The sequence below is a fragment of the Vipera ursinii genome, assembly GCF_947247035.1.
Source record: "Vipera ursinii genome assembly, chromosome: 6".
NCBI lineage: Eukaryota > Metazoa > Chordata > Lepidosauria > Squamata > Viperidae > Vipera > Vipera ursinii.
This window is the reverse complement of record NC_139515.1, coordinates 2,877,768-2,891,204: the sequence shown is the minus strand read 5'-3', so window position 1 is coordinate 2,891,204 and position 13,437 is coordinate 2,877,768. Positions and strand designations below refer to the sequence as shown.

Genomic DNA, 13,437 nt, shown 5'->3' with positions numbered 1-13,437 from the left:
TGTTCTGTTCTTCATTCCTATATCCTATCCTATCCTATCCTATCCTATCCTATCCTATCCTATCCTATCCTATCCTATCCTATCCTATCCTATCCTATCCTATTCTATTCTATTCTATTCTATTCTATTCTATTCTATTCTATTCTATTCTATTCTATTCTTCATTCCTATATTCTATTCTGTTCTGTTCTGTTCTGTTCTGTTGTTCTGTTCTGTTCTATTTGACAGGATAGCTCTCTTCCAGTATTTGAGAGGCTATCACAAAGGAGAGGGGGCTGACTTAATTCTCCAAAGCACCTGAGGGTCAGGATAAGAAGCAAGGAGTGGAAGTTCAGTTAAGAGAGAAGCAACCTTGAACTAAGGAGAAATTTCCTGACAGTGAGAACAATTAATCAATGGAACAGTTTGTCTCCCAGAATTGTGAGTCCTTCATCCTTGGAGATTTTTTTAAAAAAAAGATTGGACGATTTGTCCAAGATTGGACAACGATTTGTCCAAGATGTCTTGGGCAGAACGTTAGACTAGAACAGACATGTCAAACCCAAGGCCCGGGGCCCGGATCCAGCCCGCGAAGTGGTTCCATGCGGCCCGCAAAGCCATCCTGGAAACAGCGAGGGAACGGCCCCCACTGCCTTGGCCCTGGCCCAGAGACCCTCCTCCTGCCAGAGACCCCCAGATCTGTCCCACTCCTGCCCAGGCCCCCATAGGCACCCTGGATGCCAACGATGGAGAGCTGGCCACGCCCACCCAGTAGGCCATACGCACTCTAGCCACGCCCACCCAGTAGGCCACGCCCACCCTGGCCACACCCACCTGGCCCCCTGAGGGCAACCGCAATGCTGATGCGGCCCTCAATGAAATTGAGTTTGACACCCCTGGTATAAGGTCTCCTGCTCAAGCAGTGGGGTGGACTAGAAGACCTCTGTGGTCCCTTCCAGCTCTCTAATTCTATGACATAGTGATGATACATTTGTTCCCAAGCACCCTTAGATGATTTGGGAGTGATGCCGGTGGCAACGATTTATTCCTGGTCCCGATTTCTTTACAATAAAATCTGAAGTTTATTATCCACACAGCATGCCCGTTAGAATAAATATTTCTGTTCTGCTCTGGATGTTAAATAATCAGAAATGTCAACTGAATTTTAAAGTTGTTCTTTTGTTTACTGTCATGTCACCGATTTAAAAGGTTACATTTCTGGGAACGAAGCTTGGAAACACATGTCCGAAAGCCAAAATAGATAATGCTTGAATGCCAAGGGCCATCATTTACAAAGTATATTTTTTGTGCGTGTGTGTGTGCGTGTGTGCGCGCGATTTAGAACAGGCTGCCTCGAAGATAAAGCAAGACCTAAAATTGCATAGCTGGAAGGAAATTTCCCACAAAACAAGACTTTTTTTTACACTGCCGATAACGGTGAATTTTTGCCAAGATTCCACCCTTAAGTCTATGATGTGCCGTCTATTGGGGAAATATTGTTCCAATTTAGATTCAGGCATTTGCGTCTGAATATAATTCCATCATTCGAGCTTTCTCCCCCTACAAGGCTATATAGCAGCCATGTAACATATGGCGAGCACCCGAAGAACCTTTTTTTAAAATAATAATAATAATAATAATAATAATAATAATAGTAGTAGTAATAATAATAATAATAATAATAATAATAATAATAATAATAATAATAATAATTCCGAACAATATTTCATGGTGAGGCTTTTAAAATTTTTTGAGTCTTTTTTTTTTATTTTAATTTTTGAAAAGTTCACATCCTCCCAGTTGAAAACTGAGGCATTTAACCAGTAAGTTAGAATCAATATTCTGAAGATATGGAAACAGGACAGATTGCCCCAGATTGTTGGGGGCAATTAAGCTGACTTTGTAATAATGCCGCTTGGGGGTGTGTGTGAAAGCCCTAATAAGCAGGCATATACATAGAATGAAGGCTACTGTTAAGCTTGTAAGCCGCCCTGAGTCTTCGGAGAAGGGCGGGATATAAATGGAATTAAAATAATAAATAAATAAATGTTTATTCTGGTGTTCCAGTCCCATCATCAATGGTTTGAACAATTCATCTCTTCCCCCAACCCCCACCCCCGCTTCACTCTTAAAACCCAACCTAGATACAGTCTTTACCCTTATTCCTCTTCCCCAAACTGTGGTTCCTTAATATTTCACCTGTGGGGGTCCTTAACGCTCTCTGAGCTTGGTTGTTTTACAGACGTCTCATTACCAAACTAGGTAACGTCATCAGTGCTATGATAGCGAGAAGCGGAGTTTGCTTTCAGTTAAATTTCTGGTGTCTTGTCTTCTCAGGGTTGGTGGGGATGACCTTACAGATTCTTTGCTTGGTCTTTTGGGCAGTTTCTTGATCGGTTTATTGTTCACTTGACCGTTGATCTGATGTTAACCTCGGGAGTTAATCTATGCTGATCTGAAGGGGACCATTGGGGTCTTCTTGTTCCCTTTTTTGGCTAGTTCATTGTTGCTTGTTCCTTTTTCTATAGCCTACAGAGATTGTTAACCTGTTAATGTGTCTAAAAGGTAAAGGTTCCCCCGCACATGCATGCTAGTCGTTTCCGACTCTAGGGGCCGGTGCTCATCTCCGTTTCAAAGCCGAAGAGCCAGCGCTTGTCCGAGGATGTCTCCGTGGTCATGTGGCCGGCATGACTAGACGGCAAAGGCGCACGGAGCGCTGTTACCTTCCCACCGTAGTGGTCCCTATTTTTCTACTTGCATTTTTACGTGCTTTTGAACTGCTAGGTTGGCAGAAGCTGGGATGAGTAACAGGTGCTCCTAATTTGTCAGAGCGGCAGGCTTCTAGAAATTCCCTACTGTTTTTGGACTCGGCTTGGTCTAGGCCAGGTGTAGGCAACCTTGGCTCTTTTATGACCCATGGACTTCAACTCCCAGAATTCCTCAGCCAGCATGGGGGAACTATGGCCCCCTTCATGACTTGTGGACTTCAACTCCCAGAATTCCTGAGCCAGCATGGGGGAACTATGGCCCCCTTCATGGCTTGTGGACTTCAACTCCCAGAATTCCTCAGCCAGCATGGGGGAACTATGGCCCCCTTCATGACTCGTGGACTTCAACTCCCAGAATTCCTCAGCCAGCATGGGGGAACTATGGCCCCTTCATGACTTGTGGACTTCAACTCCCAGAATTCTGGGAGTTGAAGTCCATAAGTCATAAAAGAGCCAAGGTTGCCTACCCCTGGATGTCCACGTTCTTCCGATTGAAATTATGGTTAAGCCTGTCTACCTTATGGATACTAACATCAACAGGAGAACTACCTCTGCAATAAAATCAAGCGGACATTTTTGTTTTTTCCTTGAGTTTCTGTTGCATTAATTCAGGGGTTTCCAAAGTCAGCAACTTTGAAGATCTGTGGATCTCTGCTCCTGGAATCCCCCCAGCCAGCATGGCTGGCTGAGGAATTCTGGGAACTGAAGTCCACAAGTCTTCAAGTTGCCAAAATTTGGAGAGCCTTTGGTGTATTCAGGATGAGGATGGCCAGCAGGGCTGGCTAACAGGATTGGTAGGTACTTTTCTTGACTTGACAGTACTGTGTAATATCTTTAATTGCTCCATACTAGCAACCTGAAGACTTGTGGACTTCAACTCCCAGAATTCCCCCGCCAGCCTTCTGGGAGTTGAAGTCCAGAGGTCTAAAATATATCGCTGGACTTTCCCCTCTAGCTGTTGATCCAAAACGTCTCCAAAAATTGTAAGCCTGTACCTGGCTCCTAAATCCTTTCTCATCAACAGAAAAATCTAGACCTAAGTGCTGACTGATGCTGCTGCTCAGCCGAGCTAACACAGGCAGTCCTCGGCTTATAGCCGTTCACTTAGTGACTGTTCAAAGTTGTGACGGCACTAAAAAAAAAACGGGGGGACTTGTGACCGTTTTTCACACTTGGCGATCCTTGCAGCATCCGCACGATCGCGCGATCAACATTCAGACATTTGGCAACGGACTCATATTTATGACGGTCGCAGCACCCCGGGGAGGGGGGAGGTCCTGCAATCCATTTTTGCGACCTTCTGACGAGCAAAGTCAAGGGGGACAAGCCTAACAATTGCAGGTTAACAACGGCGGCGAGACAAACCGTAAAATGGGGGCATAAAATTCGCTTCGCCAACGTCGCGTTTCGCCGCATAAATTTTGGGCTCAAAATTACGGTCGTAAGCCGAGGACTCGGCTCTAGTGAAATTCGATTTCACTTCTAATTTCCTCAGCCTTATCCACCTGCTGCTTTTCTCCCTCTTTCAGAGGGTCCCCCCCCATCCCCAAAATAATGAGGTTTAATTCACTTTTCACCCATTCCTCTTTTCTAAAGCGGCACTAGTCCCTAGTGAGGCCACACCGGGAATACTGCCGCCAATTTTGGCCACCTTGTCACAAAGAAGATGTTGAGAGTTTGGAAAAAAAATTCAGAGAAGAGCAAGTAAGATGATCCAAGGCCTGGAGGCTAAAACGTACGAAGAACGGCTGCAGGAATTTAGGTTTGGCTAATCTAAAGAAAAGAAGAAATAGGGGAGACATGATAGCAGCGTTCCGGTATTTGAGGGGCTGCCACATAGAAGAGGGGGTCAAATTATTCTGCAAAGCACCAGAGGGAAGGATGAGAAACAATGGATGGAAGGTGATCAAGGAGAGACGCAACCTGGAATTAAGGAGAAATTTCCTGACAGTGAGGACAATCAACCAGTGGAACAGCTTGCCACCAGAAATTGTGGGTGCTTCATCACTGGAGATTTTTAAGAAGAGGCTAGACAATCACCTGTCTGAGACGGTGTATGTTCTCCTGCTTGAGCAGGGGGCTGGACTAGAAGACCTCCAAGGTCCCTTCCAGCTCTATTCTATTCTATTCTATTCTATTCTATTCTATTCTATTCTATTCTATTCTATTCTATTCTATTCTATTCTATTCTATTCTATTCTATTCTATTCTATTCTATTCTATTCTATTCTATTCTATTTTCTATTCTAAATTCTTTGACCCAGGTAACAAACCCCAAACCCTGGCTTCTGGATAACCCGGTTCAACAACGTTCTCAACGCACCAAGAGTGCTAGTCCCTTCACATTCGTTCCAGAGATCCCCAAAGGCGACCTACCCGAATTGGGTGCCACCGCCGCGCATTGCGAAGAGCACTTCAGGTCCAAGGTGTTGACAAAAAAAGTCAGGTTGGCCACCTTGTTGTCCACGTAGCTTTCCACGTTGTTCATGTTGACCAGGTTCATCTTCTCCAGCCGGCCGTGCAGAGTGTGGATGTGGCTCTTGGCGTTCTTCAGGCTCTCCGACAGCTTGGTGACCTTGTCCTGCAGCTCCGCGACTCGGTTGTCTTGCCCGAGGCTCTGGTTGGCGGCGCCAGGGACGCCAGGCGGCAGAAAGTCGTTGCTCTCCTTCTCTCGGTTGTCGTCGGCCTGGAGCTTGCCATCCTGGCAGGATTTCTTCAAGCTGTTCACCGTTTCCTTGAGGAGCTCCACTTCTTGGAGGGTCTTCTCCATCAGCTGAAAGTGCTTGGGCAGCTGGAGGCTCAGGGGAGGGAAGTTCACCTGGTAGAGACAGTCCTCTCCATCACACCGGCCGCTGCTTTGGAGCAGGAGAGGACAAGCCAGGGAGCCCTTTTCTTCTCCAACCCCTTCTCCATCTCCCCGTCCTGCCTTTTCTTCCGGCAGAGCGAAGCTGCTTGCAAAAAGCAGGGCCACCACCTGGAGCAACAACAATGCCGCCACTGTGCGAGTCAGCTTCATCTTGGCTGAGGAGGCAGCCCAGTGAGGGAGCCCGCGGAGCGGCTGAAACTTTTATACAGGCCAGCGGGCTGGCGCTCAGCGAGTTATCTATCACAGGCTTGGCTTCTGAGGAAAGGGCTGGGCGTATCTTGCATCACCAGCCCAAAGGGATATTTATAGCAGCCGAAAGGAGTAGTAAAAGAGCCAGGGAAATCACCCAAGCCCCGCTGCTTTTGTCCACGTCAGCAGAATTCATCGGGGGTGCACAGATGTAGATTGCCAGATGGTTTCCCTCCCCCGCCCCCCTCCCTCTTCCTCACTAATGTTTTAATCTGGTTTTGATTGCTCTTCTTTGGCAAGATCGAAACAGCCTGGGTTTGATCCTAAGGAGCCATTTATGTTAAATTCCCCCTGGCCCTTGATAGATAGATAGATAGACAGACAGACAGACAGACAGAGATAGAGATAGACAGATGATAGATAGATAGATAGATAGATAGATAGATAGATAGATAGATAGATAGATAGATAGATAGATAGATAGATAGATGTAGATGGATGGATGGATGGATGGATAGATAGATAGATAGATAGATAGATAGATAGATAGAGATGGAGATAGATAGATAGATAGATAGATAGATAGATAGATAGATAGATAGAGATAGTGATAGAAATAGAAAAAGATAGACAGATGATAGATAGATAGAGATAGTGATAGAAATAGAAAAAGATAGACAGATGATAGATAGATAGAGATAGTGATAGAAAGATGATAGAGACAGATGATAGATCATAGGTAGAGAGAGAGACAGATAATAGAGAGAGATGATAGATGATAGAGAGAGATGACAGAGATCATAGATAGATAATGATAGATAGACAGATGATAGATGTTAGATAGATATAGATAGACAGACGATAGATAGATAGATAGATAGATAGATAGATAGATAGATAGATAGATTTTATTGTCATTTTTACTGTGAGCACAATGGCACACATTAAAAATGAAATATAGTTGCTTGCTCTCAAACTATACACATACATAGCACACATTTAAACATACTATATACAACATATGTATAGACCTACACCCTTACATATAAGTAACATATCAATAACATAAGTAACATAAATAACATATACGGTAAGTAACATATAAATATTAATCAGAACATATAAATATTAATCACAACATATAAATATTAATCAGGTATCTAAATATTAACCATGTATCAAAATATTAATGCCGTATCTAATTACATATAAGCCACAGTCAGGATTCCTTTCCCACTCCTGTTTTGTAAAGTAAATTGCTTCTGACTCACTCTCATCCCAGTCTTTTTTTTTTGTTTGTACTTTTTTGGAACTTTTCCCCACCACACAAGATCCTTTTTCTTTTTTTTTCTTTTTTTTTAGGCACAGGAACCACATCTGAATCCCAAGTGTGGCTGGTTCAGCGATTGCATGAAATAATCATCACACTCATATTTCACATTTCAAATCTGGATTCCTAAGGATCCCTGAGGCAGAACTGGCCTTTGAAGGGCTGTAGTTTATATGCAGTCGCTCAATGAACTCTTGTTAAGCTGAGGACCCACCCATATCAGCAAAGAGGGCTGAAGCGTTCCTTAAATCCCGGGAAACAAGAGAGTATTCAGACAGGTCCCTCGGTGACTAACTGGGATATAGGCGGGAGAAAAAGCAAAGTGCAACCAGGCTTGTGAGAATCTGTTATTGTACTACACCTGTGTATTTGGTTTTTCTTGCCTATGTCAACGCTGCTAACACCGGATGTCCTTGCTTTGACAACATATGGGGATGCAGCCATTTTCCTTCTTACATTTTACTCTTAGAATTAGAGTTAGAATCAGATGATCCTGCGGGGAGGAGGAGGAGGAGGAGGAATGTGCACGAGAGTTTAGCTAGACATAACAATACTGAACCTAGTGTGAGAACCAAGGTTATTGAAATAAGAGATGATAAGAATTGGCAGGCTGGAGAACTGGAGGGGAAGCCCGCATTTCAACCTAATTGGAGAATGTGATTTAGGACTGTGAATTGGAGGAGGGAATTGTTTTTTGATACTATGTGCCCCAGGGGAGGGGAACTCAGATTTTGGCTTCGACTATGTTAGTGCCGATGCCATGCTGCTCGAATAAAGATTCTTTAAGGTAAACAATGCCTCAAAGTTCTTTGAAGAGTTGCAGCCTAAATGTTGTTGTTGTTAGCTGCAAAGTCATGTCCGACCCATCGCGACCCTATGGACAATGTTCCTCCAGGCCTTCCTGTCCTCTACCATCTTCTGGAGTCCATTTAAGCTCACGCCTACTGCTTCAGTGACTCCATCCAGCCACCTCATTCTCTGTCGTCCCCTTCTTCTCTTGCCCTCCATCTTTCCCAGCATGAGGCTCTTCTCCAGTGAGTCCTTCCTTCTCATTAGGTGGCCAAAGTATTTGAGTTTTATTTATTTATTTATTTATTTATTTAGTTATATTTATATACCGCCCTATTCCCTGAGGACTCAGGGCGGTTTACAGGGAATTAAAAATCCAAAATACAAAAATTAAGAACCAAATTAAAAAATATTAAATTAACCCTGTAGTCAGTTAAAAAGAACCCCAAATTAAAAATTCCTCCTCAGTCTGGGCCCGAGAGCTCGAAGAGCCAGGTCTTCAGGCCCCGGCGGAATGATCGAAGGTCGGGGGCAGTTCTCAGCTCCACTGGCAGCTGGTTCCAGAGGGCAGGCGCTCCCACCGAGAAGGCCCTATTCCTGGGTGTCACCCGCCGGCAGTCTCTTACCGGCGGGACCCTGAGCAGACCCTCCCCGTGGGAGCGCACTGGGCGAAGGGCGTTTGATGCCGGCAGCAGGTGTTCCCTCAGATATCCCGGACCCAGGCCATGTAGGGCTTTATAGGTGATAACCAGCACCTTGAATTTCACCCGGAGGGCAACCGGAAGCCAATGCAGCTCACGGAGTAGAGGTGTTACATGGGAGTATCGGGAAGCCCCCATTACAACTCGCGCGGCCGCACTCTGCACCAGTTGAAGCCTCCGAGTGGTCTTCAAGGGCAGCCCCATGTAGAGAGCGTTACAGTAGTCCAAACGGGAGGTCACAAGCGCATGAGTAACTGTGCGTAGGGCGTCTCGGTCCAGATAGGGACGCAACTGGCGCACCAGGCGAACCTGGGCAAAAGCCCCCCTGGTCACGGCTCCTATGTGATCTTCAAAATTGAGCCGTGAATCCAGGAGGACGCCCAAGTTGCGAGCCCTATCGACGGGGGGTAACACCTCACCCCCCATCATTAAGGATGGAGTAACTTGGTTAACCCGAGATGCCGATATGCACAGCCACTCAGTCTTGGCGGGATTGAGACGAAGCCTGTTTCTCCCCATCCAGACCTGAACCGCCTCCAGGCATCGGGACATCACGGAGAGGGCATCACTGGGTTGGTTCGGGGTGGAAAGAAAGAGTTGGGTATCATCAGCGTACTGATGATACCCCACCCCAAAACCACGAATGATCTCGCCCAGTGGCTTCATATAGATGTTGAACAGGAGAGGCGAGAGAACCGACCCCTGAGGGACTCCACAAATGAGAGACCTCGGGGCGGATCTCTGCCCTCCTGTCAACACCGACTGCGAGCGGCCCTGGAGGTAGGAGGAGAACCACCGTAAAACGGTGCCTCCCACTCCCAGCCCCCTGAGATGCCGCAGTAAGATACCATGGTCGATGGTATCGAACGCCGCTGAGAGATCTAATAGGACCAGGACAGAGGAGCAACCCCTGTCCCTAGCCCTCCAGAGATCATTCACCAGCGCGACCAATGCCGTCTCCGTGCTGTGTCCGGGCCTGAAGCCCGATTGGTACGGGTCCAGATAATCAGTTTCCTCCAGGAACAGAGGGAGCTGATGCGCCACCACACTCTCAACAACCTTCGCCAGAAAGCGAAGGTTGGAGACTGGACGGTAGTTGTTTAAAACAGCCGGGTCCAAAGCAGGCTTCTTGAGAAGGGGTCTCACCACCGCCTCCTTCAAGGCGGCAGGAAAGACACCCTCCTTCAAGGAAGCAGTTATTACTGCATGGAACCAGCCTCGTGTTCCTTCCCGAGCCGCATAAGCTAGCCAGGAGGGGCACGGATCCAACAAACAGGTGGTGGTGCTCAGTCTCCCCATGATCCTGTCCACATCATCAGGGGAAACAGGGTCGAACTCATTCCAGATAACGTGCTCAAGACCGCCTGATTCCTCCACATTAGACTCTGCCCAGTCAGAGTCCAAGCCGGTCCGGATCCGAGCGATTTTGTCCGCCAGATGATGACTAAACTCCTCGGCTCGTCCCTGCATGGGATCCTCTCTCACCTCCTGGTTAAGGAGGGAGCGAGTCACCCTAAACAGGGCGGCCGGGCGATTATCTGCGGACGCGACAAGGGCGGCAAAGTAGTCAGACTTCGCCGTCCTTATCGCCGCAAGATAAGACCTTATAAAGGTTCTTAACTGCAATCGGTCGGATTCGGATCGGCTGGATCTCCAACCGCTCTCTAGACCTCGTCTTCGACGCTTCATCTCCCGGAGCTCCACAGAGAACCATGGGGCCCAACGGGATCTGCGTCGGGTCAGAGGTCGCATGGGTACAACGCAGTCGAGTGCCCTGGTGGCTGCCGTTTCCCAGGCCTCCACCAGGGCATCGACTGGGCTGTGGGTAAGGGTGATAGGTATAGGCCCAAGCGCCCTCTGGAACCGATCTGGGTCCATTAGGCGCCTGGGGCGGAACCACCTGGTCGGCTCCGCCGCCCAGCGGCGGGGGATGGCATGACGGAAAACTAGCCTCAGGAGGTAGTGGTCTGACCATGACAGAGGGGTGATGGACGGAGAACCCCCTCCCAGATCATCCAGCCACTGTCCAGACAGAAACACCAGGTCAAGAGTGTGACCCCCCTCATGAGTCGGGCCCTCAATAACCTGGGTCAGGCCCATGGCTGTCATGGAAGCCATGAACTCCCGAGCTAACTCCGACGACCCTCCCAGTGATGGCAGGTTGAAGTCACCCAGGACTGCGAGCCTGGGGAACTCCACCGCCAGCCCTGAGAGGGTGTCGAGCAGCTCGGGCAGGGCTGTTGCCACACAGCTGGGCGCCAGGTATGTAAGCAACAAGCCCAACTGAACCCGAGGACCACACCTCAAGAGGAGGGTCTCACTCCCGGCCATCTGGACAATGGTGGCCTCCCGGGGACACAATGTCTCCCGAATAACCACTGCCACCCCGCCACCCCTGCCCTGAGCCCGCGGCTGGTGCAGCACCCGGAAACCCGGCGGGCATAACTCGGTGAGAGGCACCCCTCCCTCCGAGCCCAGCCAAGTTTCCGTGATGCACGCCAGATCCGCACATTCCTCCTCGATCCGATCACGGATGAGGGGAGCTTTATTAACTACGGATCTAGCGTTAAAATAGACCAGCCTGAGCTCAGGGGCCTGATCACCCTCATCCCCGGGTAAGAGGGTGCTAACCGGGGGGTCGGAGCGCGCCACCGCTCGAAGATAGCGGGGGCGCGATCCCAGATGTTGATATGACCCTCCTCGCAAACACCTGCTGCCATACCCTATCGCCGTGGGGATTCGATACCCCACCCCCACATTCCCAGCGCCAGCAGCCACCTCCCCCAACCCCGTCCCACCAGGACCTCTAACAGGACCAGACTGAGTGCCGGTTACAAGTTCCCTCCCCATCCCCCCCTCCCTCCCCCTCCCTCCCCCTCCCTAACCTCCTAAAATAACCGGCTAAAAATCTGATCAGGGGCCTCTTAGCGCGTCTTAACTCGAGACCCCTATCCAAGCCCAACCACCTCTCGGAGTCCTGAAGCTTTTAGCTTCAGGATCTGGCCTTCTAAAGAGCAGTCAGGGTTGATCTCCTCTAGGACCGACCGGTTTGATCGCCTTGCAGTCCGAGGGACTCGCAGGAGTCTCCTCCAGCACCAGAGTTCAAAGGCCTCAATTCTTTGGCGCTCGGCCTTTCTTACGGTCCAACTTTCACTGCCGTACATTGCAACTGGGAAGCCTAAATGTAGAACTTTACTTTTTTCACCGCTGAATTTCATTTTGTTAGATAGCGCCCGACGTTCAAGTCCGTCCAGGGTTCACATAACAACCAAGTTACTAGCTTATCAACTGCAGCGATTCACTTAAGAACTGTGGCAAGGAAGGTTGTAGAACGGGACAAAACTCGCCTAAACACAGGTCTCGCTTAGCCACGGAAACTTTGGACTCCGTTGTCGCCATCAGTTGAGGACTACCTGCATTGCGTAATTAGGTGTTGCAAACATGGAAAAATGAGTTTAAGATGGGCCAGGGCATGCTAATAAACCTCCATTGCGGCTCAGAGGAAGGAGCCATCATTAGCTTTAATGCCGGGTGCCAAAACTGACATGTGAGAATCTTTGATTGCCCAAATGGGATGCGGTGGAAATGGGTCATCAGCATACAGATAGTCCTTGACTTACAACAGTTTGCTTAGTGACCGTTCAAAGTTACGACGGCACGGGAAAAAGTGACTTAGGAACATGTTTCACACTTAGGACCGTTGCAGCGTCCCCAGGGTCTCGTGATTTACATTCGGATGCTTGACAACCGGTTCGTACTTATGACGGTCGCAGCGTTTCCCCAACCCCCGCCCCTTTTGTGACCTTCTGACGAGCCGAGTCGATGGGGGAATTCACGTAACAACCGGGTGGCCAATGTAACAACTGCAGTGATTCACTTAACAAACGGGGCAAGGCAAGTCGTAAAATGGGGCGAAACCCACTTAGTGCATGTCTCACTTAACAACATAAGTCAGGACTGCCTGTATAATAGGAGAGCGAGCAGTTTGGGATAGGAGGCTGGCTGTTTTAAAGCTAGAAGTCTCTTAATCACCCGGGGAGAATAAAAGGCTTTGTGTTCAGTGCTTCAGATTTAAAAGCGTGCAATAAAAATATACAACACACTCATAAGAGCAGCCTTTGTACCCCTGGAATGGAAAACGGCAATATAATTGGCGGTTTTGACAAGGAATCCTGGAGAACTGGCGGAAAATTGCAGACCGTTTAGCTTATCATTTATTTTTAAGTGATAAAACTCTGCTGAATAAGGGTCAACGGGCTTCTGTGAAGATAAGGCATCTCTCACCAACCTTCGTGAATTTTTTTTTTTAGCTGAGCTCGAAACTTAGTTTTGTCCAAGTTCGGCATCAAAGACTCCTGAGCAAAATGATTAGGTACGGAATAAGAGTAATATTCTGATAAAGGCTAATCTGTTGAAATGTAAGAAATGGTCCATTTCCCTTCTTTCCTTCCTTCCTTCCTTCCTTCCTTCCTTCCTTCCTTCCTTCCTTTCTTCCTTCCTTCTTTTTTCCTTCTTTCCTTCCTTCCTTCCTTCCTTCCTTCCTTTTTTCCTTCCTTTTTTCCTTCCTTCCTTCCTTCCTTTTTTCCTTCCTTCCTTTCTTTCTTTTTTCCTTTTTTCCTTCTTTTTTCCTTCTTTCTTTCCTTCCTTCCTTCCTTCCTTCCTCCCTTCCTCCCTCCCTTCCTTCCTTCCTTCCTTCTTTTTTCCTTCTTTCCTTCCTTCCTTTTTTCCTTCCTTCCTTCCTTTCTTTTTTCCTTCTTTTTTTCTTCTTTTTTCCTTCTTTCTTTCCTTCCTTCCTTCCTTCCTTCCTCCCTTCCT

General features: G+C 47.9%; 3 protein-coding genes across 3 annotated transcripts in view; 2 read left to right on the top strand and 1 right to left on the bottom strand.

Moving 5' to 3' along the window:
- The window catches only part of FGL2 (fibrinogen like 2), a 13,226-nt gene extending 7,433 nt beyond the window's left edge, over positions 1-5,793 (bottom strand). The window contains exon 1 of the mRNA XM_083365888.1: positions 5,124-5,793. Within this exon, the coding sequence (XP_083222014.1) occupies positions 5,124-5,763 (640 nt within the window). The 5' untranslated portion in view covers positions 5,764-5,793. The remainder of the gene's footprint in view (positions 1-5,123) is intronic.
- Positions 1-13,437, top strand: part of CCDC146 (coiled-coil domain containing 146) — a 98,603-nt gene that overhangs the window by 41,239 nt on the left and 43,927 nt on the right. The gene's annotated exons all lie outside the window — the stretch shown is intronic.
- Positions 1-13,437, top strand: part of SLC26A5 (solute carrier family 26 member 5) — a 306,769-nt gene that overhangs the window by 277,790 nt on the left and 15,542 nt on the right. The gene's annotated exons all lie outside the window — the stretch shown is intronic.